The 27,966-nt window shown below is 48.0% G+C and overlaps 1 protein-coding gene and 1 long non-coding RNA gene across 4 annotated transcripts; one reads left to right on the forward strand and one right to left on the reverse strand.

Annotated features, from left to right (window-relative positions):
- On the reverse strand, positions 1 to 25,394 carry LOC306917027 (protein NLRC3-like). Of its 3 annotated transcripts, none has more exons than XM_079495146.1 (11): positions 25,251 to 25,394; positions 18,653 to 18,677; positions 18,381 to 18,434; positions 6,815 to 7,055; positions 6,061 to 6,125; positions 3,907 to 5,794; positions 2,711 to 2,884; positions 2,057 to 2,230; positions 1,822 to 1,977; positions 1,206 to 1,255; positions 1 to 776 (listed from the first exon to the last, which is right to left on the reverse strand). In XM_079495146.1, the coding sequence occupies exons 1-11, from the start codon at positions 25,284 to 25,286 to the stop codon at positions 244 to 246; spliced, it is 3,396 nt and encodes a 1,131-aa protein (XP_079351272.1). In that variant the 5' UTR covers positions 25,287 to 25,394; the 3' UTR covers positions 1 to 243. The 3 variants fall into 3 exon arrangements, with proteins under 3 accessions (XP_079351272.1, XP_079351273.1, XP_079351274.1); XM_079495147.1 differs by lacking the exon at positions 25,251 to 25,394 and adding an exon at positions 24,257 to 24,360; XM_079495148.1 differs by lacking the exon at positions 25,251 to 25,394 and adding an exon at positions 24,257 to 24,360 and having other exon boundaries at positions 18,376 to 18,434.
- On the forward strand, positions 24,704 to 27,966 carry LOC306917028. The gene is made up of 3 exons (XR_013789085.1): positions 24,704 to 24,813; positions 25,316 to 25,411; positions 27,666 to 27,966. It is a non-coding gene; the product is annotated as an uncharacterized lncRNA (long non-coding RNA).

Raw genomic sequence — 27,966 nt, forward strand, 5'->3', positions numbered from 1 at the left:
TCAGTGTGTCTCTGCTTGTCTTATTTATGATGACATCACAATGATGTCAGTCTGAGTCAATATGTCCAAATATGGAGTTCTATGATGTCACCACGAGTCAGTCATGTCCAAATATGGAGTTCTATGATGTCAGACTTAGCCGCTGTCAAAGGGTCCACTATTAGGCGACAGTGGTAACCATGACAACATGGACTCACCCAAACATGTTGAGTAACCATGGCGACCTGAAGTCACATGGAGACTCTATCTCTGCTCACACAGAGACACAGAGGAGTCATCCCCAACGCAGAACCCAGCGAACAGAGGTTCAGTGAAGGTGTTCTGGAAGGTGTACAGGTGAGTCAGAGTGTCCTCTAACACTCTGTAGAAGGACAGAGTCCCAGCGGGACGGTCCAGATACACTGCTACTCTGGTGGAGCCAGAGGGACGGATAGGAAGGACAGTACCCTTACTATTGTGGCTGACATAGTAACGGTCATCGCCATCACTGCAGAACAGACTCCAGGACTGTTTATACTCTCCAAGCTCATCACCCTCTCCTTTCCTACTGATGTCTCTGTCAGTCACTCCTATCCCAACCAGTCCACTGAACTCCATCTCACTGTAGGAGCATTCATCTAGACTATCTGAACTCAGAACCTGCTCATAGACCTCAAACCTGTCAGGATGATCAGGATATGAATGATCCTGACCATCCCATGTCACCTTCCTGTTGTCCTCAGACAGAGAGAGGAGTCTGTGTGGTGTGTTTGTGTCCAGAGTGAGACGCTGGAAATCTGATGAGAAAACAACCCAGTACACATTATAATATATCATTCACTGAGCGACACGCATGCACACGGTCACACGCACGCACACGCACACATGCACACACACTATATTTTTAACTTTAAGAGTTAAGAGTTAAAAAGCCCTCAGCACGCCACGCAGTCATGTGAGCTTGTAGATCTGCTATTTGACAGACAGACAGACTGTTAAACAGACAGGCTCACAGGCTCACAGGCTCACACACACACACACACACACACACACACACACACACACACACACACACACACACACACACACACACACACACACACACACACACACACACACACACACACACACACACACACACACACACACACACACACACACACACACACACACACACACACACACACAATATTTTTTCAGACAGACAGACAGACAGACAGACTCACGTGTTGTAAGGAGTTGAGGTTTAGTCCAGTGTTCTCCTCCATGATTCACACTGTAGGAAGTAGAACAACAATGAATCAAGTCAAAACCTCTGCTGCTTAATGTTTCACATCGGCCTGTTTCGTCCCACCAAAACACATTTTGTCATCATTCTCCCACAGACTCTGTCCAAACATCACACACACCAATATCTCTATGGTCATGTGATCTCTCAAATTTGGATAGGATTGAGGAGTGTCTCGTTTTGAACAAAATGCAACGCGCCACGCCACACGCCCTTCACCTCCCCGTCTCCTCCCCCTGCCCGCCAGGCACACCCTCCTCGGCAGCAATGCCTCGCAGGGACCGACACAGCGTGCCCCCTCCCCCTTCCCCTGACCCGGGACAACGCGCCCCCTCCCTGGACTTGGCACAGCGTGCCCCCTCCCTGGAGACGGCACAGCGTGCCCCCTCCCTGAGGACGGCACAGCGTTCCCCCTCCCCCCTCCCTGAAGACGGCACAGCGTTCTCCCTCCCCCGACTCACCACAGCGTGCCCCCTCCCTCGACACGGCACTGTGTGCCCCCTCCCTCGGTCGACTCACTGACCAACATGGACACAGTCCTATAGTCGACTCACTTGACAGTCTCCAGAGCAGCAGACAGCTTCTTCAGAGCAGACTCTCCTAAGTGGCTGAAGTTCAAGTCCAGCTGTTTCAGCTGGGAGGAGGGGTTGGAGGTCACAGCTGAAGCCAGATAAGAACAGCCTTCCTCTGTGACTCCACAGCCTGACAACCTGCAGAGAAATACACATTTAACAAAGTGCTGTTGATGTTCGAGTAGAGATCCACACAGAGAGAACACACATTCTTTACCCCAGGATCTGCAGTCCACACTGTGGACTCTTCAGTAACGCAGAGAGCTGGAGCAGTTGTGATTCCTGCAGGCAGATGAAACTGAGGTCCAATTCTCTCAGATGGAGAAGATTAGAGCTGAGAGCTGAGAGCAGAACTTCAAATCCTGTCTGTGTGATGGTACAGCCAGCAAGTCTGTAATTACATATGAAATATCTGTCAGAGTTTTGGAGTAAAGACACCAAGAGATGGAAAGAGAAGGCAGGCCGGAATAATGTGAAGTAAATCATCTTAATCTGAATCTTCCAACAGGTAGTGTGTGTGAGTGTGAGTGTGAGTGTGAGTGTGTGTGTGTGTGTGTGTGTGTGTGTGTGTGTGTGTGTGTGTGTGTGTGTGCGCATGTCAACATGACTCTACATACTGTAATCACTGTACCTCATTAGTTCACATATTGTAGTTACTGTACCGTAGCGTTGATAATGATAATTCCCTAGCAGCCATGATGGATTACATATTGTAGTTACTGTGATGTGAGAGTGTGAACTAGACAACACAAACTCTCACCATATTATTATTCTAATCAATGTGGGATACCATGATGTCAACTTTATTCACACTCTTCTTAATATCAAACAATAAATAATAAAACAGAACTAATCAAAATAATAATCTGACCTCAGTATCTCCAGTTGACAGTTTGGACTCTTCAATGCAGCAGAGAGCAGGTCCATGGATGGATCCGTTATGTCATTATAACCGATGTCCAATTCTCTCAGATGTGAAGGATTAGAGCTGAGCGCTGAAGACACAATCTCATAGTCTGCCTTTTGGAGGTCACAGCCAACAAGTCTGTAAATGTAGATGATGTAAAATCAGTGATTATCAACACAGATTAGATCAAGTTCATGTTCAAGGAAATTAACTATAAAGTGTAATGTAAATGTAAAATGTCTAGTTGGTCAGATATTGACCAACTAGACATTTTGTTGAAAACCGTGAAAACCTTTGAGTCAAAAGGCCCAATCGAAATAACACCATTTTAGTATGTTTTTTTTGGGGGGGGTCATGGCACTCTGTCTTTAAGGAATATCCATTTGACCAAGAGACACTTTTATGTTTTAAATTATGTTATTTTTGAGGGGTGCTACCCCCTCCTATGTCCAGCTTTGAGGGTTTGTGTAAACAAACGTTGAAGACAAATTGTGATTGGCCGGAATGAGATGATGTATGATGATAAGAGCGCCCCTCACTTCACACAGGTGTGATTTTATATAATACAATAATAATAATCTATTATATGTTTTCCTGTTAGCTCCACTAGAGGGGGTTACAGAGCAGGAGGGGAAATGATACATTCATCTTTTCCCGGTGAATCTGTGTGAGACGTGATGTGTCTGCTGTGCCTGTAGCCATGAGGATTTACAATGAACATTCATCACTGTAAAAGCCCTCAAAGACCTGAGGATGCGTCACGTTGTGGGCTTGTAGATCGGCTAAGTTCACCCCGCGACACCGCCGTACGGACAAAGTACAAACCAGGTGTTACCGTAATTCCTCCAAGAATCGCGCATAATACCAAAATCTATTAATACATTTTGTTGGGGGGGGGGGGGGGGGGGAGAAGAGTGGAAAATAATCCAACCTTATCTATCCTTACTGACTGAGAGCGATGAACCCAGTGTGTGTGTGTGTGTGCGTGCGTGCGTGCGTGTGTGCGTGCGTGCGTGCGTGCATCTCAACATGACTCTACATACTGTAATCACTGTACCTTATTAGTTCACATATTGTAGTTACTGTACCGCCTGCCTGCCTGCCTGCCTGCCTGCGTGTGTGATTCCGTGCGTGCCTGCATGCCTGCGTGTGTTACTAACCTTGCTTTTTTGAAGATCCTCACAGCTGGGATGAGTCTCCGTTGACAAATCATGTCTGTGTTGTATGTGTGCAGGTCCAACTCTTCCAGAACCTCCTCTGACATCTGCAGCATGGAGGCCAGAGCTGAACACTGGGTCTCAGAGAGTTTCTTCCCTGAGCTGCTCTCTGACTCCAGGTACTGTTGGATCCCTTGACTTAATGACGGGTCGTTCATCTCCATCAGACATTGGAAGATGTTGATGCATCTGTCAGGAGAGAAGTCGTCATCATTCATCTCCTTCAGGTTGTTGATGGCTCTCTGGATCTCCTCTGGACTGTTCTTTGTCTGACCCAGCAGGCCTCCTAACAGACTCTGGTTGGACTCCAGTGAGAGGCCATGAAGGAAGCGGACGAAGAGGTCCAGGTGGCCACTTTCACTCTTCAGGGATTTTTCCATAGCAGCTTTCAGGAAGTCAGAGAGGGAGCTGAAACTGTCTGAAATGTCACTGTTATCGTTCAGGAATGTCTTCAGGACCTCCATCTTCTTGTTGGTCTTTGTGAACATTTGCCTCTTGTTCCTCTTTGTGAAACAGTGGAACAGGTAGACTGCAGCCAGGAACTCCTGGATGCTCAGGTGAACAAAGCAGTAGACTGTTTGGTCGAAAGAAGCACCATCTTCTTTGAAGAATGCTGTGCACATGCCTGACTTTAGCACGGCCTTGTAGGCATCAAGACCACAGGCTTCCAGGTCTTTCTGGTAGAACAGGATCTGATCTTTGATCAGTTGGTTAAATGCCAACTTGCCCAGCTTCAGAATGAACTGTCCTTCTGCCTTCATGAGCTTCTTTTTAGTCGTCTCATCTGATTTACCATACTTCTTCTCCATCTGCTTTGTCAGAGCCGTCAGGAACTCACAGTACATCTGAACCAGGGTCTCAGGTAGCTTGTCTTTCATGTCTCTGTGCTGCACAACAAAAGCAAGGATCCAACAGAAGACTGGGATTTCACACATGGTGGAGAGGATCTTTGATTTCTTGATGTGTGACATGATTGAGCTGGTCATCGAGTTGGCCTTGTTCTCATCATTGAAGATCTTCATGAACCTCTTCTTGAAGTACTCCTTCTTCTGCTCATCTGTGATGAACCCTTTTATTTCTGTCATCCTGTCAACAAACTTCTTAGGGATCTGATCGACTGCTGCAGGCCGTGAGGTGAGCCAGATGCGAGCGGAGGGAAGCAGTTCACCCTTGATAAGGTTTACAATCAGCTCCTTGACTGGCAGGGATACGTCAACATTAGTGATGGAGGATTCTTTCTTGAAATCCAGCCGAAACCTGTTTTCATCGAGCCCATCAATCATGAACATGACTTTGCAGGGACATGTGTTGTAGTCGTTTGACTCCTGCACTATGCTGAAGATGTCATTCAGAGCTTCTTCCTTAATGCATCTGGTTTCCTTGACACATTCGTGAAGTAGCTTCGCCAGAGAAAAGCGTTTTCCCTCGAGAAGATTTAACTGGCGGAACGTCAATAGGAACACGAGATGGGGGTCTCGGGGGAAACGGTCCATGGTCCAGTCGTGAATAAATTTGTGTAAGAGGAAGGATTTTCCAATTCCTGCGACACCAACAGTGAGCACTGCTCTTTCATTTATTCCAGAATTATACAATTCCGTGAGTTGGATTGGTTCGTCCAGTCCTGCCCTGTTCATCTCCATCTGTCTGACCTCATGATACCTGTGCATGCCTGTGAAGCTGGTGTTTATGTTGTAGATCAGGACAAAGACGTCGTCAAACTTCATCTTGGACTCATTGTCCAATTGTACACATAGATATGTGTTTTTCATCTTGTTCTGAAACATGCGTTCGTAGCCAGTAATGGAACCGCCGGATATTTTCACCAACACATCTGTAATGAACAAAGCAATTCTTAAACAGCTTCAGGAGAAAGAGATCTGCCAGATCAAGCCCTACAACACAATATAACATTTACCATTTAAATCTTTCTTTTCACTAACATGTTTGTTAACAATGTTGTTAAACTCTAAGTCTGGCAGAATTAACTATGGACCTTCCGATACCCAGAATGCCTCTCTATCCATTCAGATATGTCTGCCCCTGTTTCCATGTTTCTTAGACCTTTCTGCTGTGATAAGACACTTATTGTTAGCTCACCTTCAGCAGAGGCAGATGCAGCTTCTGCTTCGGGTTGTGATGGAGGAGAAGACTGAGTGGACCTGCTGTGGAATGAAAAACATGTTATACTGACTATGAATTCATCTACCAATCCTATAGAAATACTACATGTTATACTGACTATGAATTCATCTACCAATCCTATAGAAATAGTACATGTTATACTGACTATGAATTAATCTACCAATCCTATAGAAATACTACATGTTATACTGACTATATAAATAGTACAACATGTTATACTGACTATAGAAATACTACAACATGATATACTGACTATGTATTCATCTATCAATGTCATCAGCTTTTGTCAAAGTTTGCTACATGTAACATTAGCATCAGAGCGCATGCTACATGTAACATTAGCATCAGAGCGCATGCTACATGTAACATTAGCATCAGAGCACATGCTACATCTAACATTAGCATCAGAGCGCATGCTACATGTAACATTAGCATCCCAATGAAAAATTACAACCCTGTCATGATTATGAACATCCTGGCTAAAAGTAACACTGCTATTTTAAAAGGATCTCTGGCTAATAAGACACCTTAAAACATTATACTTGCCCTCTATAACTAACCAGGGATCCTTTTAAGAATTAAGATCAACATGTGACTGTGGAGCATAGTGAGTGTACATTATCTTGTACTGATGTCATTATCTTAATGCATTATCTTGTATTATCTTACAGAACGTAATAGAAAATGTATTTAAATCACAATTACTTACAGATCTTCTAGAAGACACGTCTCCTGTGTCTCAAGACATTGGTAGAAAATGTATTTAGACGTTCTGTTGTTCAGGTGGTCATAGAGTTCCCTCATCTTCTCCTCATTGGTGGACTTGGACCTCACATTATTGTAGCCCTCTTTGGTGATGGCCTTCTTCTCAAGGAGCAGATCCAGGATGGGGTCGACCATTGTCACTCCCTGAATGAGCTTTGTCCGGTGTTGGTCAACAAAGTGACCCGCTGAAGATAAGTGGAATGAACATTTGTTGGTTGTTGTTGGTGAAACTGTTAGTATTTCCCTCCACACCAAATCTCTTCTTCCCTCTAAGACCCTCTTTACACGAGAACGGTGTTCATAAGAACGGCAGAAAAACGTATCGCTTGCTGGGGTCCCTTTAGACGAGAATGGCGATTTCAAAACACAACAAAGTGAAACCACCTTCCAGAGTGGAAGTCTTTGAAAACGCTGTTTCCTCCCGTCTCCGTGTAAACGGACAAAACAATGAATCCGCAAAACTTGTGACATCATCATGGCTCACGTGGGTTCTCAACGCATGTTTTTATTACATCGATGCAGACCCGTAGGCCATATTTGGAGTTCCTAGAATGAGCAAGTACTCCCTCGCCCACTCATCCTACAATGTAGCGACTAGTGATGGTGAATGTTAACCATGAGGAAAACAAACAGCCTTGACAGGAAGTCGGACGGAACGGTGTTTCTTGTACATGGGTGACTGGTCTATCTGGCAGTCCGTCAGCGCCACCTAGCGACCTGGCATGCACCCCACAGTCCGTCAGCACCACCTAGCGACCTGGCATGGACCCCACAGTCCGTCAGCACCACCTAGCGTTCTGGCATGCACCCCACAGTCCGTCAGCACCACCTAGCGTTCTGGCATGCACCCCACAGTCCGTAAGCGCCACCTAGCGTTCTGGCATGCACCCCACAGTCCGTCATCACCACCTAGCGTTCTGGCATGCACCCCACAGTTCGTCAGCGCCACCTAGCGTTCTGGCATGCACCCCACAGTCCGTCAGCGCCACCTAGCGTTCTGGCATGCACCCCACAGTCCGTCAGCGCCACCTAGCGACCTGGCATGCACCTCACAGTCCGTCAGCGCCACCTAGCGTTCTGGCATGCACCCCACAGTCCGTCAGCACCACCTAGCGTTCTGGCATGCACCCCACAGTCCGTCACGGCCACCTAGCGACCTGGCATGCACCCCACAGTCCGTCAGCACCACCTAGCGTTCTGGCATGCACCACACAGTCCGTCAGCGCCACCTAGCGACCTGGCATGAACCCCACAGTCCGTCACGGCCACCTAGCGACCTGGCATGAACCCCACAGTCCATCACGGCCACCTAGCGACCTGGCATGCACCCCACAGTCCGTCAGCGCCACCTAGCGTTCTGGCATGCACCCCACAGTCCGTCAGCACCACCTAGCGTTCTGGCATGCACCCCACAGTCCGTCACCACCACCTAGCGTTCTGGCATGCACCCCACAGTCCGTCAGCGCCACCTAGCGTTCTGGCATGCACCCCACAGTCCGTCAGCGCCACCTAAAGTTCAGGCATGCACCCCACAGTCCGTCACGGCCACCTAGCGACCTGGCATGCACCCCACAGTCCGTCAGCACCACCTAGCGTTCTGGCATGCACCCCACAGTCCATCACGGCCACCTAGCGACCTGGCATGAACCCCACAGTCCGTCACGGCCAACTAGTGACCTGGCATGCACCCCACAGTCCATCACGGCCACCTAGCGACCTGGCATGCACCCCACAGTCCGTCAGCGCCACCTAGCGTTCTGGCATGCACCCCACAGTCCGTCACCACCACCTAGCGTTCTGGCATGCACCCCACAATCCGTCAGTGCCACCTAGCGTTCTGGCATGCACCCCACAGTCCGTCACGGCCACCTAGCGACCTGGCATGCACCCCACAGTCCGTCACGGCCACCTAGCGACCTGGCATGCACCCCACAGTCCGTCAGCACCACCTAGCGTTCTGGCATGCACCCCACAGTCCGTCACGGCCACCTAGCGACCTGGCATGAACCCCACAGTCCGTCACGGCCAACTAGTGACCTGGCATGCACCCCACAGTCCATCACGGCCACCTAGCGACCTGGCATGCACCCCACAGTCCGTCAGCGCCACCTAGCGTTCTGGCATGCACCCCACAGTCCGTCACGGCCACCTAGCGACCTGGCATGCACCCCACAGTCCGTCAGCGCCACCTAGCGTTCTGGCATGCACCCCACAGTCCGTCAGCACCACCTAGCGTTCTGGCATGCACCCCACAGTCCGTCAGCTCCACCTAGCGTTCTGGCATGCACCCCACAGTCCGTCAGCGCCACCTAGCGACCTGGCATGCACCCCACAGTCCGTCAGCACCACCTAGCGTTCTGGCATGCACCCCACAGTCCGTCAGCTCCACCTAGCGTTCTGGCATGCACCCCACAGTCCGTCAGCGCCACCTAGCGTTCTGGCATGCACCCCACAGTCCGTCAGCTCCACCTAGCGTTCTGGCATGCACCCCACAGTCCGTCAGCGCCACCTAGCGACCTGGCATGCACCCCACAGTCCGTCAGCGCCACCTAGCGTTCTGGCATGCACCCCACAGTCCGTCAGCGCCACCTAGCGACCTGGCATGAATCCCACAGTCCGTCAGCGCCACCTAGCGTTCTGGCATGCACCCCACAGTCCGTCAGCGCCACCTAGCGACCTGGCATGCACCCCACAGTCCGTCAGCACCACCTAGCGACCTGGCATGCACCCCACAGTCCGTCACGGCCACCTAGCGTTCTGGCATGCACCCCACAGTCCGTCAGCGCCACCTAGCGTTCTGGCATGCACCCCACAGTCCGTCAGCGCCACCTAGCGTTCTGGCATGCACCCCACAGTCCGTCACGGCCACCTAGCGACCTGGCATGCACCCCACAGTCCGTCACGGCCACCTAGCGACCTGGCATGCACCCCACAGTCCGTCAGCACCACCTAGCGTTCTGGCATGCACCCCACAGTCCATCACGGCCACCTAGCGACCTGGCATGAACCCCACAGTCCGTCACGGCCAACTAGTGACCTGGCATGCACCCCACAGTCCATCACGGCCACCTAGCGACCTGGCATGCACCCCACAGTCCGTCAGCGCCACCTAGCGTTCTGGCATGCACCCCACAGTCCGTCACGGCCACCTAGCGACCTGGCATGCACCCCACAGTCCGTCAGCGCCACCTAGCGTTCTGGCATGCACCCCACAGTCCGTCACGGCCACCTAGCGACCTGGCATGCACCCCACAGTCCGTCAGCGCCACCTAGCGTTCTGGCATGCACCCCACAGTCCGTCAGCACCACCTAGCGTTCTGGCATGCACCCCACAGTCCGTCAGCTCCACCTAGCGTTCTGGCATGCACCCCACAGTCCGTCAGCGCCACCTAGCGTTCTGGCATGCACCCCACAGTCCGTCAGCTCCACCTAGCGTTCTGGCATGCACCCCACAGTCCGTCAGCGCCACCTAGCGTTCTGGCATGCACCCCACAGTCCGTCAGCTCCACCTAGCGTTCTGGCATGCACCCCACAGTCCGTCAGCGCCACCTAGCGACCTGGCATGCACCCCACAGTCCGTCAGCGCCACCTAGCGTTCTGGCATGCACCCCACAGTCCGTCAGCGCCACCTAGCGACCTGGCATGAATCCCACAGTCCGTCAGCGCCACCTAGCGTTCTGGCATGCACCCCACAGTCCGTCAGCGCCACCTAGCGACCTGGCATGCACCCCACAGTCCGTCAGCACCACCTAGCGACCTGGCATGCACCCCACAGTCCGTCACGGCCACCTAGCGTTCTGGCATGCACCCCACAGTCCGTCAGCGCCACCTAGCGTTCTGGCATGCACCCCACAGTCCGTCAGCGCCACCTAGCGTTCTGGCATGCACCCCACAGTCCGTCACGGCCACCTAGCGACCTGGCATGCACCCCACAGTCCGTCACGGCCACCTAGCGACCTGGCATGCACCCCACAGTCCGTCAGCACCACCTAGCGTTCTGGCATGCACCCCACAGTCCATCACGGCCACCTAGCGACCTGGCATGAACCCCACAGTCCGTCACGGCCAACTAGTGACCTGGCATGCACCCCACAGTCCATCACGGCCACCTAGCGACCTGGCATGCACCCCACAGTCCGTCAGCGCCACCTAGCGTTCTGGCATGCACCCCACAGTCCGTCACGGCCACCTAGCGACCTGGCATGCACCCCACAGTCCGTCAGCACCACCTAGCGTTCTGGCATGCACCCCACAGTCCGTCAGCTCCACCTAGCGTTCTGGCATGCACCCCACAGTCCGTCAGCGCCACCTAGCGTTCTGGCATGCACCCCACAGTCCGTCAGCTCCACCTAGCGTTCTGGCATGCACCCCACAGTCCGTCAGCGCCACCTAGCGACCTGGCATGCACCCCACAGTCCGTCAGCGCCACCTAGCGTTCTGGCATGCACCCCACAGTCCGTCAGCGCCACCTAGCGACCTGGCATGAATCCCACAGTCCGTCAGCGCCACCTAGCGTTCTGGCATGCACCCCACAGTCCGTCAGCGCCACCTAGCGACCTGGCATGCACCCCACAGTCCGTCAGCACCACCTAGCGACCTGGCATGCACCCCACAGTCCGTCACGGCCACCTAGCGTTCTGGCATGCACCCCACAGTCCGTCAGCGCCACCTAGCGTTCTGGCATGCACCCCACAGTCCGTCACCCCCACCTAGTGACCTGGCATGCACCCCACAGTCCGTCAGCGCCACCTAGCGACCTGGCAAGCATCCCACAGTCCGTCACCGCCACCTAGCGTTCTGGCATGCACCCCACAGTCCATCAGCGCCACCTAGCGTTCTGGCATGCATCCCACAGTCCGTCTGTGCATCTGGCATGCATCCCACAGTCCGGCAGCGCCACCTAGCGACCTGGCATGCACCCCACAGTCCGTCAGCGTCACCTAGCGACCTGGCATGCACCCCACAGTCCGTCACGGCCACCTAGCGACCTGGCATGCACCCCACAGTCCATCAGCGCCACCTAGCGACCTGGCATGCACCCCACAGTCCGTCACGGCCACCTAGCGTTCTGGCATGCACCCCACAGTCCGTCACGGCCACCTAGCGTTCTGGCATGCACCCCACAGTCCGTCACGGCCACCTAGCGTTGCCAGAACCTAGCGCTAGTATCGCTGCAAAGGTCTACAACCGTATGATCCTGAACCGGATACGTAGTGGAGCAGATTAAGTCAATATATCATAAGAATCGTTCACTTGATCATACAAGCACCAAAATTGGCACACAAGTGCTTCGGAACCTACTCTCTCAGAAAAGTACGTTGTCCACTTGAAAAAACAAAATGGACACCATTTTTCAAGATGGCCGCCATTTGAGGTGGTTTTAAACAGTGTTTGAGCTATATTGAGCTTTAAAATCCTATTTTGATGGCCTATACATCAAAATATATGTTTCTGCGTATGAGAAATCCAATTCTGAATTTAGAACATCAAAATTATTATATTATGATACAATGGGAATTAAACGATAAGGTGGGGCAGATTAAGTCCATATTCCATTATAAACCTTCACTTGGTGGTACAAGCACCATATTTGGCACAAATGATGTCCAGGATGTACTTTCTAAGAAAAGTACATTATACAGCTGAAAATCCAAGATGGCTGCCAGTTTTCAAGATGGCCACCTCGTCAAATGAATAAGTAAAACTTTAATGAACAGAAATGTGTGATCCACACATTGATCCAAACATCAAAATGAATGTATTCTGACTGTAAGAACTGTAAGAATGGTGTCAATTTAATTCCAATATGGCCGCCAGTTTTCAAGATGGCGGCTATTACGCAACTCAAAATTAGCGTTTTCGGAAGCTGTCTGATCGAAGATATTGTTGAAGGGCAACATCAATGCTGTGATCAAGCTCTATTGGTTTGTAATTTTGTATATAAGAGTGATGTCAAAGCACAACCAGGACACACTGGTGACATCAAAATGAATGTATTCTGACTGTAAGAACTGTAAGAATGGTGTCAATTTAATTCCAATATGGCCGCCAGTTTTCAAGATGGCGGCTATTACGCAACTCAAAATTAGCGTTTTCGGAAGCTGTCTGATCGAAGATATTGTTGAAGGGCAACATCAATGCTGTGATCAAGCTCTATTGGTTTGTAATTTTGTATATAAGAGTGATGTCAAAGCACAACCAGGACACACTGGTGACATCACTGCTGTGAGACTCAGCATGGGGTTCAGTGTCTGCTTGTAGCGTACTAGCTGTAGTTGTGGTTTACTAACTGTTGTAGTGGTGTACTCACTGTAGTTTGTTGTATACTTTAGTGTCCTAAATGCTATCTAATAAGCCCCTGTATATATCTCAACTAGAGGTTTAGTTAGTTGTAGCATTGTAGTTGATAGCTGCACCTGAATTGACAGGATGTGTCAGCGTGGGAGAACTGAGACATAGCTGCACCTGAATTGACAGGATGTGTCAGCGTGGGAGAACTGAGAAAAGGGTAACAGGGATTCAGTTACCTGGATGTTGTACAGATCGCACAGGACTTGCAATGGATGAATGGTCGGGCTAGGTGTAGGGCACCAGATGCTTGAACATATTTCAATGTGCTTTGATGTTTTGTATGGTTGGGTGGTAAAAGGATATAGCCCTTGGCCTTTAACCGTATAACACAAGATGTTCTGCTACTAAAACTGATTGGAGGAAGTGTTTCCTCTGTCAAACAGATACGAAAGAGGAGTTGAAGTCTCCCCGTATTTGAGGCAATGCACCTGTTGCCCATCATGTTAGACTCATCCAGATTGGATGATGGAGGTGGCAGTGAGGATACATTGAGGCAAAACAGTACAAAGTATCACCAAAATTGTCGGGCAAATGTTTAGCAACTGAAACTCCAGCGTTCCACGATGATGATGATCCTGGTGAAGGACACGCAAAAATTCAAAGAGTGCAGTGCAGCGGATGTGATCTCCCCCCCATCAAAGCCCTGTATGACGATCGTTGTGTCGGCAAAGCTCGTGGAATTATGAGGGACCAAAGCCATCCCAACCACAGACTGTTTGAGATGCTGCCACATGGAAAACGTTTTCACAGTCTCAAAGCCACTGGAAACAGACAGCTTCTTTCCCCAAACAATCAGATACATGAACGAACTGATAAGAACCAGCTAGGGCGAAAGTTTACCTAACTTTGCTACTACAGGGAAACATGCACATGTGTTACTATTTTTCTAGTATTCTTTATTCTATCCCTTTGTTTGCTGTGCTTGCAGTGTTTTTTGTTGTTTGAATATTATGCTATCTATGCTGCTGCATCGTCTGTAAGGAGGCCAAACAAAAATAGGTTTTACTCGTATGTACCTGTACACAAGATGTAACAATAAAGTCCAACCTTGAACCTTGATCTAGGTTCAAGCATCTGGTGCCCTACACCTAGCACGACCGTTCATCCAGTGCCATTTAAGTCCTGTGCGATCTGTACACCATCCAGGTAACTGAATCCCTGTTACCCTTGTCTCAGCTCTCCCACGCTGGCACATCTTGTCAATTCAGGTGCGGCTATCAACTACAATGCTACAACTAACTAAACTTCTAGTGGAGATATATACAGGGGCTAATTAGCATAGTATACTACAAACTACAATGAGTACACCACTACAACAGTTAGTAAACCACAACTACAGCTATACGCTACAAGCAGACACTGAACCCCATGCTGAGTCTCACAGCAGTGATGTAACCAGTGTGTCCTGGTTGTGCTTTGACATCACTCTTATATACAAAATTACAAACCAATAGAGCTTGATCACAGCATTTCAATGCATGATGATGTTGCCCTTCAACAATATCTGTGGTCAGACAGCTTCCGAAAACGCAAATTTTGAGTCACGTAATAGCTGCATCTTGCAAACTGGCGGCCATATTGGAACACCATTGAGTTCTTACAGTCAGAATAAATTCATTTTGATGTTTGAATCATTAACACATTTAAATTCTACTTTGAAAACCTTTTTGTTTTGTTTTTTGCATTTGACGAGGCAGCCATCTTGAAAACTGGCAGCCATCTTGGATTATCAGCTGGATAATGTGCTTTTCATAGAAAGTACATCCTGGACATAATGGGCAGTATTATGCGTGTCTTAAGTACCAGGTCTTATTACTTAACTTAAGACCTGGAGGCGTGATCAATGCCATTTGGCTATCATCATAATATTCAATAAGTTTGATTTGCTAAATGCGGAATTGGATTTCTCATACTCAGAAACATACATTTCGATGTATAGGCCATCACAATAGGATTATTCAATCAAACTATAGTTCAAACACTGTTTAAAACCATTTTGAAAGGCGGCCATCTTGAACAATTGTGGCCATTTTGTTTTTTCAAGTGGACAACGTACTTTTCTGAGAGAGTAGGTTCTGAAGCACCTGTGTGCCAAATTTGGTGCTTGTATGATCAAGTGAACGATCGTTTCAGTAATCTGCTCCACTAACGGCATGCCATCGACCCTCACCTGAGGGAGAACCAAAACGGCTTTCGAGAGGAGAGAACCACACCCAGATCCTGGCCCTGAGGAGACTGATCGAGGAGGTGAAGAAGAACAACCTGACGGCCGTATTGTGCTTTATTAATTTCAAAAAGGCTTTTGACTCAATACACAGAGGCACCATGATGAAGATCCTGAAGGCCTCCCAACTTGCTCCGGGCAATAGAGACCATGTATGCAGGAACAAGGGCCAAGGTGGTGACCCCAGATGGCGACAGTGAGGAGTTTGACATCCTGGCTGGGGTAATGCAAGGAGACACCCTAGCCCCCTTCCTCTCTGTTATCGTCCTGGAATACGCGCTCAGGAAGGCCATCAATGGATGAGAGCAGCATCTGGACTACGCGCTCAGGAAGGCCATCAATGGATGAGAGCAGCATCTGGACTACGCGCTCAGGAAGGCCATCAATGGATGAGAGCAGCATCTGGACTACGCGCTCAGGAAGGCCATCAATGGATGAGAGCAGCATCTGGACTACGCGCTCAGGAAGGCCATCAATGGATGAGAGCAGGATCTGAACTACGCGCTCATGAAGGCCATCAATGGATGAGAGCAGGATCTGGACTACGCGCTCAGGAAGGCCATCAATGGATGAGAGCAGGATCTGGACTACGCGCTCACGAAGGCCATCAATGGATGAGAGCAGGATCTGAACTACGCGCTCAGGAAGGCCATCAATGGATGAGAGCAGGATCTGGACTACGCGCTCAGGAAGGCCATCAATGGATGAGAGCAGGATCTGAACTACGCACTCAGGAAGGCCATCAATGGATGAGAGCAGGATCTGGACTACGCACTCAGGAAGGCCATCAATGGATGAGAGCAGGATCCTGGCCTTACTCTTACACCAAGGAGGTCAAGAAGACACCCTGCAGTAGTCCTGACAGACCTAGACTACGCGGATGACATCAGCCTGCTCTCTGACCACATGGAGAAAGCACAGGAGCTCTTGAGCAGAGTGGAGTCTGAGTGTGCCAAGGTTGGCCTTCGGCTGAATGCCAAGAAAACTGAGGTGATCACCTATAACATCCAAACGGAACATCCACCTCTCACAACAACAGGAGGCACTGCTCTGAAGGAAGTCAATGACTTCAAGTACCTGGGCTCCCATTTACTCCCATTCACTCCCTTTCACTCTGAATGGGAGTGAATGGGATGAATGGGAGTGACAGTCCCATAGTAACAGTACCTCCCATTCACTCCCACTCACTCCCATGCAGTCCAGTTCACTCCCATTCACTCCCATTCAGTCCAGTTCACTCCCATTCACTCCCATAGTAACAGTACCTCCAATTCACTCCCATTCAGTCCCATAGTAACAGTACCCCCCATTCAGTCCCATAGTATCAGTCCCATAGTAACAGTACCTCCCATTCACTCCCATTCAGTCCCATTCACTCCCATAGTATCAGTCCCATAGTAACAGTACCTCCCATTCACTCCCATTCAGTCCCATTCACTCCCATAGTATCAGTCCCATAGTAACAGTACCTCCCATTCACTCCCATTCAGTCCCATTCACTCCCATAGTATCAGTCCCATAGTAACAGTACCTCCCATTCACTCCCATAGTATCAGTCCCATAGTAACAGTACCTCCCATTCACTCCCATTCACTCCCATAGTAACAGTACCTCCCATTCACTCCCATTCACTCCCATGCATTCCCATTCACTCCCATTCAGTCCCATTCACTCCCATAGTATCAGTCCCATAGTAACAGTACCTCCCATTCACTCTCATTCACTCCCATGCATTCCCATTCACTCCCATTCAGTCCCATTCACTCCCATAGTATCAGTCCCATAGTACAGTACCTCCCATTCACTCCCATAGTATCAGTCCCATAGTAACAGTACCTCCCATTCAGTCCCATAGTATCAGTCCCATAGTAACAGTACCTCCCATTCAGTCCCATAGTATCAGTCCCATAGTAACAGTACCTCCCATTCACTCCCATAGTATCAGTCCCATAGTACAGTACCTCTCATTAACTCCCATTCACTCCCATAGTATCAGTCCCATAGTAACAGTACCTCCCATTCACTCCCATAGTAACAGTACCTCCCATTCACTCCCATTCAGTCCCATTCACTCCTATAGTATCAGTCCCATAGTACAGTACCTCCCATTCACTCCCATAGTATCAGTCCCATAGTAACAGTACCTCCCATTCACTCCCATTCACTCCCATTTAGAAAGGTGTGTTAAAATGGCCTAAGTCTCACTCTTGACATAGGCCATTTTTTAATAGGGTGTAACAGGGAGGCCTTTTACGTTAGGGCTTAGGCGATTTTACCAGAGGTGGCCAGCATCACCAGGAGTTGATTTAGGCCAAAAACTCATTTTCGGCAAAAAAAGACTTAGGCCATTAGTTTAATAAGGTGACGATATGTGGATGTACTCAAGAACGACGCAGGAGTGCAAAGCACCAACGAGCTGGCTGGATGTATGGAGAACCAGGATGACTGGAGGCGACAATGGAGGGCTCGTCTGAGGACGACCTAGAGAGATTAAATGGTCGCTTTCGTGTAAAGGGTCGATACAAAATGAGAACGCAACGGCACTATACCGTTTTCTCTGGCGACCGTTCTCGTGTAAAGGTGGTCTAAAACCTAATTTATGGTTGGAGGGACAAGTGTCCAACAACACATCACACCATCAAAGTTTTGTCAGCTGTTTGTCAGCTGTGTATGTTTTTACCAATGCACCACAATTTCCCAAACAGCTAAATTAACTACTTCTATTCAATCAATTATGAACCCAGATATGTCTGCCCCTGTTTCTGCACACACACACACACACACACACACACACACACACACACACACACACACACACACACACACACACACACACACACACACACACACACACACACACACACACACACACACACACACACACACACACACACACACACACACACACACACACACACACACACACCTACCTCACCTTCAGCGGCTCCTACCCTTGTAGATGTTGAACTTGACATTGGTGGGTCAGCGCCTGTAGCTCCATGCCAGAAAAGACAAAAGACTTGTATAAGAAACACTGTGCGTGCGTGCGTGTGTGCGTGCGTGTGATAACTGCTTTTTTAAGAACAATAGTTGTGTCAGACCGGCTTGTGCTCGTGTGTGCGTGCATGCATGTTGGGACAGGATTATATCTATTGATAGTGTCAATAATCAGTTTATTTTTACTTTATTAAGACATTATCAGCTCACCTTCAGCTCTGCCTGGAGCTTTATGCTGGAGATGAACATAGAAGAGAACAGATTAGATGAACATAGAAGAGAACAGATTAGATGAACATAGAAGAGAACAGATTAGATGAGACACACAAACAACTGAGGAGGCTTTTCTATTTATTTTAGGGGCGCTGGCCCCTCTTATGTCCAGCTCTGAGGGTTTGTGAAAACAAACATTGTGTTAACACAAATGTGGAGGAGAGAACAAACTCTCAAACTCTGCCCGAACTCTACCCTCTGTGATTTTCCGTGATTCTTTCTTTTTTCTCTTTTTTTAAGAATGTTATTATAATAAAAAATAGCAGAGTAAAAGCAGCTATGTCTTTCCGGCACCCCAGAGCTTCTATTTTGAAGGAATGTGGTAACTTGCCATATGCTTAAATGTTTTATAAGACCAGTCGGATTATTACACGATAAAGCGTCAGGTTTTCGTCATGTTAAACTGAGCTATCTCGTTAAACCACGTGATGACCACGCAATCATGTCACAGTCCACTGTGTGATGACCACGCAATCATGTCACAGTCCACTGCAGGCTACATTTGATTTCCAAAATGCTTAGTATTATAACCACCGTCCGTCGGCGTGCCTTATGTGCCCAAAATAACGGATCTGTAAGTTGTCGAGACACGCCATTATAGCCATGTTGGCAGTTGGTATAATAATATTGTCACTCTGTTTGGGACTGTTGCACAACAGTGAATGATTGCACTTTGCGAACGGGGACAATACTTCATATACGTCACTAAAGGACAATACTTCATATACGTCACTAAAGGACAATATATATGTCACTAAAGGACAACACTTCATATACGTCACTAAATGACAACACTTCATATACGTCACTACAGGACAACACTTCATATACGTCACTAAATGACAACACTTCATATACGTCACTAAATGACAATACTTTATATACGTCACTAAATGACAATACTTCATATACGTCAATAAATGACAATACTTCATATGCGTCAATAAATTACAATACTTCATATACGTCACTAAAGGACACTACTTCATATACGTCACTAAAGGCCACTACTTAATATACGTCACTAAAGGACACTACTTCGCATACGTCACTAAAGGACACTACTTCATATACGTCACTAAAGGACACTACTTCATATACGTCACTAAAGGACAATACTTCATATACGTCACTAAAGGACACTACTTCATATACGTCACTAAAGGACAATACTTCATATACGTCACTAAAGGACAATACTTCATATATGTCACTAAAGGCCACTACTTCATATACGTCACTAAAGGACACTACTTCATATACGTCACTAAAGGACAATACTTCATATATGTCACTAAAGGCCACTACTTCATATACGTCACTAAAGGACACTACTTCATATACGTCACTAAAGGACAATACTTCATATACGTCACTAAAGGCCACTACTTCATATACGTCACTAAAGGACACTACTTCATATACGTCACTAAAGGACACTACTTCATATACGTCACTAAAGGACACTACTTCGCATACGTCACTAAAGGACAATACTTCATATACGTCACTAAAGGACACTACTTCGCATACGTCACTAAAGGCCACTACTTCATATACGTCACTAAAGGACACTACTTCATATACGTCACTAAAGGACACTACTTCATATACGTCACTAAAGGACACTGCTTCATATAAGTCACTAAATGCCACTGCTTCATATACGTCACTAAAGGACAATACTTCATATACGTCACTAAAGGACAATACTTCATATACGTCACTAAAGGGAAACTAAAGGGATCAGCTGCTATTCATGTTTACTCACCACCACTGTCTGGAATCCATTAGAATGATGGAAATGGGTTTTTTCGGGCTTCGGGTTTATGGTAATTTTTAGGGTCGGGCCGAGCCTCTGGCTGCGGTCTGAATATGGCCAATGGGGGGGAAGGACAGCTTGCCCTGTCTCCTCGCTGCTAACGTGCCTATTGGACAAGGACGGGTTGGGGAGGGACTTAGTGTTGCTAACGTGCCTATTGGACAAGGACGGGTTGGGGAGGGACTTAGTGTTGCTAACGTGCCTATTGATGATATTCACACGGCTGCCATCTTGCAACTTCCCATAGACAGCCCATTCATCCAAACAGAAAAGTCCTATCCAATTATATTAAACAATGTCAAAATCACCAACATTGCAGCTGTACGAAAAGCTTGAATTATCCTCTTTCTATCTGCAAAGTGTTTGTTTCATAAAAATCCACCGTATACATGTTAAGACCTACTTCCTGTCAGAGAGAAGGACAGAGGACACTGGCAAGGAAAAGGTGACGAGAAACGGGCAGAAAAGAGACAAGACCGAGTAGGAATCACGCACACAAGCAATCAAGAAGACGCACACAAGGGTAAAGACATCCAAACAGGCATCACACACCAGGTGAAAAGCTGACAAACTACAATAAACCAGGAAAACACTGCAGGCTACAGACATTCCACAGGACAGACAAAGAGAGACAGCGGAACGCACAACCATACAACCGGAATCACGTTGAAAGACAAGTGGGCAAACACACAGACAGACATGCAGATAGGCACATAGACAAGCAGACAGGCATCAACTCAGACAAACCAACAGACAAACAGATTAACTGACACACAGGCAGACAAGCGGACAAACAGGTGATCTCACACAACATCAGGCGGGAACGAAAGTCAGAGGGTAGACAGGAGGACTGGGGGGTAGACAGACGGACTAATAGACTAGCAGACAAACTAGCAGACACACAGAGAGGGAGACAGGCAGACAAACAGAAAGGGAGAGCAGTAGGCAGACCAAGCGAACCCTCCACCAAAGGGCAGGACATTTCAGAACGGAACAGAGGAGGCTGGGAAGAGGAAGTAGCTTGGGGAACAAAGGGGCTGGCATACTGGGACACAGGGGAGAAAGGCTGCAAACCTGGGGAAGAAAGGTGGCCAGGGACAGGGCTAGAAATGGGACTATGATGAGCAGTGCTGGGTCTAGGGCAAAGAGGCTGAAGAGGGCTGGGACATAATGGCTCTGTAGAGCATGGGGACAAAGGCTCAGGAGGACATGGAGACAGGGACTGGGGTAGCTGACACTGAGACAGGGGCATAGGGGAAGAAGATCATTGGTCAGGTGGTTGAAGGGGTACTGGGAGAACACAACAGGCCTCACATGGCTGGGGAAACACTGGGAGGACAGAACATGAGTCTGGTGGCTGTGGGGACACTGGAAGCACAGGACAGGGTTCCGGTGTCAGTGGGGACACTGGGAGGACAGAGCAAGGGTCTGGTGGCTCGGGGGACACTGAGAGGGCAGAACAAGGGTCTGGTGGCTGTGGGGACAATAGGTGCACAGAACAAGGGTCTGGTGGCTGGGGGGACACTGGGAGGTCAGAACAGGAATCTGGAGGCTGAGGGGACACTGGAAGGACAGAACTGGGTTTGGTTCAACAGCGACAACCAGAGGCAGTTCAGAATGTTCAACGGGGGTGTCAGCAGGGTAAAGGGACAGGGTTCCTGGCAGACTGTCAACAGAGACAGCCAACAGGATGTCTGGCCGGGCGTCGGCATAGTCCGCTGGCAGAGCATCGGCGAGGAAAGTTGAGCACAGACAGGACAGAAGCGGGGACAGATGAGGACACAGACGGGGACAGATGAGGACACAGACTGGACACAGGCGGGGACAGACGAGGACACAGACTTAAAGGCGGGGACAGACGGGACAATCTCAGGCAAAACTGGGGGCAGAGTCACTGTAGCGCTGGGCAGCAGTGGAGCCTCTTGAACGCTGGGCAGTGACACACACTGGGCACTGGGTAGCAAGGACTCCAAGGCGCTGGGCAGCGAAGCATCCAGGACGCTGGGCAACAGGGAGCGTTGGCAGTATCGGGAGCCATGGCACTCACGCCCCCTTCTGGAGGTCCCACAGATTCCCCTGAACACGACCAAACGAGACCCCTCAAAAGGGTCTTGGGCTGGAGTCGGCTCAGGGTAGACGGGTACGGAGTCATTACAGACAGGATCTGGGAACTTCACGGAACAGGCAGGTGTAGGGAGGGCCAACGAAGTGCAAGGCTGCAGAGTGTCAGCGGCGCTGGATGTATCTCACAAACTGCCCAACACTGGGTGAGGAAAGAGTCACGTCTCAGGATTACCTCCATAACGCTCAGGGTGAGGAACGTGGAGCCCAGGGCTCCAGCGTGCGACCTATTAGGTCGCATATGCGACTTAATTTATTAAGGGTGATACTTAAAATTGAATGAGGTCGCACAGGTGCGACTTGCTGGAAGGATGAGTGGAGGGAAAAAAAACATCCCGCAGTGCTTGCCCGTTCCATTGATTGAAAACATTGGACGTTCGCCTGACGCCCAGTGTTCAAAGAACGATCGTTCACGAAAACCCACAAATAAGCCCTTCAGACTTGGATGGTCAGAGCGGCGCGATTACATACAAAGTCAAGTCAAAGACGAGAATTGCGCAAACGGGCGCGGCGCGACCTGCCGCGGTACAAACTGGACGAACCGAGGCGAATATATATTCAGGTCTGAACGCAGCTTATCCGACACAAATTAACTAATCTTTCTCAGCTGTACAATTTCACTGGAGCGCGCAGCGCGCATATCTAACTGCATGATGATCAGTCATGATCTACACAGACAGCCGACTCCCGACCCAAACACTGAGTGAAACTTAGTAAACGTGTTGTTTGATTAAACATGTGCATCGAGGAGGTAGCCTATGTGTCCATACCATAGGTCCATACATGCTGATCGGCCAACAAAATACATTAATCTCCCTCCCAGTGAGTGCCTGATTTATTCTTCGTGTTCCGTGCTGAAAATAGCTGATCTACAAGCTCACAACGTTGTGAGCTTGTAGATCAGCTATTTTCAGCACGCGGAGATATGCAGGCTCTGAGAGCATTCAGAAACTTTTGCCTTCACAATAAAAGCATGCAGCTTTCACAAGTTGGCCAATAAAGACAAGGAAAAGGATTAAGAATTTGGTGGCATTTCACATTGCAAAAGATTTTTTCCAAAATGTAGAAATATTATAATAAGGAATTAATTTGGATAATGGTAATGGAGATATTGTACAAATTGTCACTTTATTAATCCAAAAGGTTTGGACTGCATTTAATTTTCAACACAAAACCTTAAACTGACTTTCTGTGTGTGGAATATAAATATTGCCTTTATTGACTGAGTGACTTTGTGGTGGGTTGAAACCATCTACAGTGTTTTGAAGTATAACCAGGTAGGTTGCTGTTTTTTACACAGTGACCTTTGTAGGGGGTTTTATGATTCAAACCTTTAATGGTGGAAACCACTACATAAATAAATGGCACCCGATGTGGGGGAATGATAAGATCATGTATTAATACCACGCTATACAAAGAAAAAAATGGTGCTACCTAATTTGTGGTGGCGCTACCAAATTAAAAGGTAGGTGGCACCAGTGCTACCTGTGAAAAAGTTAGTCTGGAGCCCTGGTGGAGCCCCTGGGTGGGCAAGGCATGGGCAGGAGTCAGAGAAGGCAGAGTACAGGCATGTGTCACAGGTGTGAGCACTGACAGACCTGGGCTTACTAGTGGCTTGCTCCAAACTGCTGGCATCTTGGAAAAAAAAGAAAAAAAAAACTCTTCCCGCTGGGTCCGACGTGGTTGGATTATTCTGTCAGGGTGTAATCCAAGAAGAACCCAAATGCGAGGAAGTCAGAATCAAGTGGAAGTTTATTTAACAGAGGTTTGCAGGAGAGCAACACCATCAAACAAACATAAAACAGACTTGGAACTCAGGTGACAATACAATAATCCAACAGAGAACACAACCAAACACAGGGCTTAAATAGGCACAAGATTAACAGGACACAGGTGAACTCAAATCAAATCAACACAAGGATTGGCTGAGGGGAAAACAAGACACAGGTGAAACAAAGAACCAAAAATCAGGGAAGGTGAGACAAGGCAGGAAACTACTACAAAGGAGGACAGGAAACACAAAAGCATCACTTCAAAATAAGATTCAGGAACACCAAACACAACACGGAAGGCAGATCCTGACATACGGTGGATTTTTATTAAACAAATAAATAGAAAGAGGATAATTCAAGCTTTCCGTACAGCTGCAATGTTGGTGAGTGTGACGTTAGATACAATTAGATAGGACTGTTCTGTTTGGATGAATGGGCTGTCTATGGGAAGTTGCACCTAGTTAGCACCTTGCTGGCAAGATGGCAGCCGTGTGCATATCATCAATACTGGACAAGGACATGTTGGGGAGGGACTTAGCGAAGAAGGGCTAATTGACCTCTGTGATGTTAATGTACAGATGCTACTGCCTACAGTCTGTATACTAACAGTGATGTTAATGTACAGATGCTACTGCCTACAGTCTGTATACTAACAGTGATGTTAATGTACAGATGCTACTGCCTACAGTCTGTATACTAACAGTGATGTTAATGTACAGATGCTACTGCCTACAGTCTTTAGACTAACAGTGAATGTTTGCAATACATTTAAACAACTCAGCTCTGGTCTTCAGTTAGTCTGCTTTGTAAATAAACTTACCTTATTTCGTCTGCGTCTGCCTGGGAAGTTCCCCATGTTGATGTCTTCCTTGTTGCTTCTAACAGTTCTGGTGACAAATGACAACAACAGTGACTATTGTGTTCACTAGATGTGCCCGTCGGCCACCGGCCTACTTGGGAACGATGCAAGTTGGGAACCTGGTATGCAATACCCGTCATCATAGCACCCGCTTTAACTATGTCAAGTAGTTAAGTAATAAATTGGCAGGTGTGGGGGTTGCCATGGCAATCATGAGGCAGAGGGCTGGGAAAGTCTACAGGTGAGTGGACTTAAACCAAATTCCAATACCCAAAATCTCGCTTACTCGCACTCGGTCACTCCAGCATGGCGGTGTTACGGTGAAATTGGTGACCTGCTGAAATGTATGACCATCTTGTGGACTTCACACAATTTACATGGAGGTCTTTAAGTATGTGGCCTAAATACAGCTAGGTGGAACTCTGCTAATGAACAAACTAAATACAGCTAGGTGGAACTCTGCTAATGAACAAACTAAATACAGCTAGGTGGAACTCTGCTAATGAACAAACTAAATACAGCTAGGTGGAACTCTAGCTAATGAACAAACTAAATACAGCTAGGTGGAACTCTAGCTAATGAACAAACTAAATACAGCTAGGTGGAACTCTGCTAATGAACAAACTAAATACAGCTAGGTGGAACTCTGCTAATGAACAAACCACAATGATTTACATTCGGAGTGGACACTGACGTTATGTGATGTCATCGATGACACGATTGTCACATATTTCAGCAGGTCACCAATTTCACCGTAACACTGCCTTACTGGAGTGAGCGAGTGTGAACGAGCGGCCGAGATTTTGGGTGTTGGAATTCAGCTCTAGTGTTTGGCAGATTATTCTGTGTACTCACAGATTAATCCTCCTCTCCTCTCCTCTCCTCTCCTCTCCTCTCCTCTCCTCTCCCCTCCCCCCACACACACACACACACACCGGGTACCCATTACAATAATTCAATTTCGGTTCTCTCTATCGGTTCCCACAGACACGCAGTCACACGCTATTTATTTATTTTCTTCCCTTTTAATAGACGTGCAGGGAACAGAGCTACAAGCCCACACCACGTTGCATCAGCGACGCGTTCTCACCTATCGGCCGGAGATGCGCTGTGTGTGTGTGTGTGTGTGTGTGTGGGGTCGGCATGGCCCGTAACATTAAGGCCCTAGCTGGTCTGTTCATACAAGTTAAAATGATTGATCAGGAACTGTTGATACAAGTTAAAATGATTGATCAGGAACTGTTCATACAAGTTAAAATGATTGATCAGGAACTGTTCATACAAGTTAAAATGATTAAGTGCTAAATGTCAATAGCATGTGTGTGTTACAGTGCTTAAAGGGAAACTTCACCCTTTTTGCAAAAGAATATATGTTAATGACAAGATTTAGAACTCTTCCTTCCTGGACTACATATTGTGTCAGTAAGAAATCCCTCCCCCTATCCACAAGGAGGAGCAGTGCACCAAAGCATTATGGGAATTGAAGTCCAGGAAGGAAGTGAGCCCAGTCACAAGTGTCGATGACATCAGAGACATACTGGGCTCACTGCTAAAATCTAAAATATCTAAAACCACAAATTACACACATAAAGACCCCCAGGAAAGTGCTCTAAATCAAAAAGGGTGAAGTGTCCCTTTAACCCATTCATGACGGGAACCCCTTCTGGTGTTTTAACCATTATTTTAAACTTTTTCTTTTGAAAAATAGCAGATCTATGAGCTTGTAGATCTGCTATTTTTGAAAAATCGTATAATGTGGCACAAATCTTTGAATATATTCCTCTGTGGGGGTGGTGTGTGTGTGTGTGTGTGTGTGTGTGTGTGTGTGTGTGTGTGCGCGCGTGTGTGCGTGTGCGTGTGTGTGTGTGTGTGTGGCAATGCTTAAATGCTAAATGGTTAGTCATAGAATGGGAAGGAGGAAAGCAGAAGTTGGAAAGTATGTCCTGTACAATGGGCTGTTTACCACACATGCAAGCACGATAGCGTATGGTGCACGTGGGACTGTGTGTGTGTGTGTGTGTGTGTGTGTGTGTGTGTGTGTGTGTGTGTGTGTGTGTGTGTGTGCGCGTGTGCGTGTGTGTGTGTGTGTGTGTGTGTGGTCACATGACCCCTCCCATGCAGTACTCTTCATTGACGAACACAATTACCCCTTCGATAAACCCCACCCCAAAAAGCGATTGTCCAATCAATGCCAATCAAAATAGTTTAGCAACTGTTGCAACAGTTATAAATATAAATAGAGCACAACCTATGCTTGCTGATGTTAAAAGAGTTAACAGTGGCGGTGTTTGAAATACAGCGGTCGGATGTTCCAGAGGATACATCCGTCCAATAGCTTCTCTGCCTTACGTTGTGACCAGGCTTTTCTTTTCGCAGATAAGTAAGCCTGGGACCGAGGCTAACCATCTACAGCCTGACAGATACAACACTGTCTCCCAGCTGCACCAGCTTGGTGAAGACTACTCCTGCCATTACCAATTTTAAACAACAGCTTCCACATATGGAGCTCTCACTATGAGGACAAGTGAATTACAATTCACAATTACAATTAACAATAAATTCACAATTAATCAACAAAATCTGACAAAACAATGCTCTCTCTCCTTCCATGAGAGCAGCAGCATGTGTTCGCACCATTCAACACCCCCACTACACTCACCACACATCCACTCACTTA

The sequence above is a fragment of the Electrona antarctica genome (genome assembly GCF_951216825.1).
Source record: "Electrona antarctica genome assembly, chromosome: 24".
In the NCBI taxonomy this organism is placed as follows: domain Eukaryota; kingdom Metazoa; phylum Chordata; class Actinopteri; order Myctophiformes; family Myctophidae; genus Electrona; species Electrona antarctica.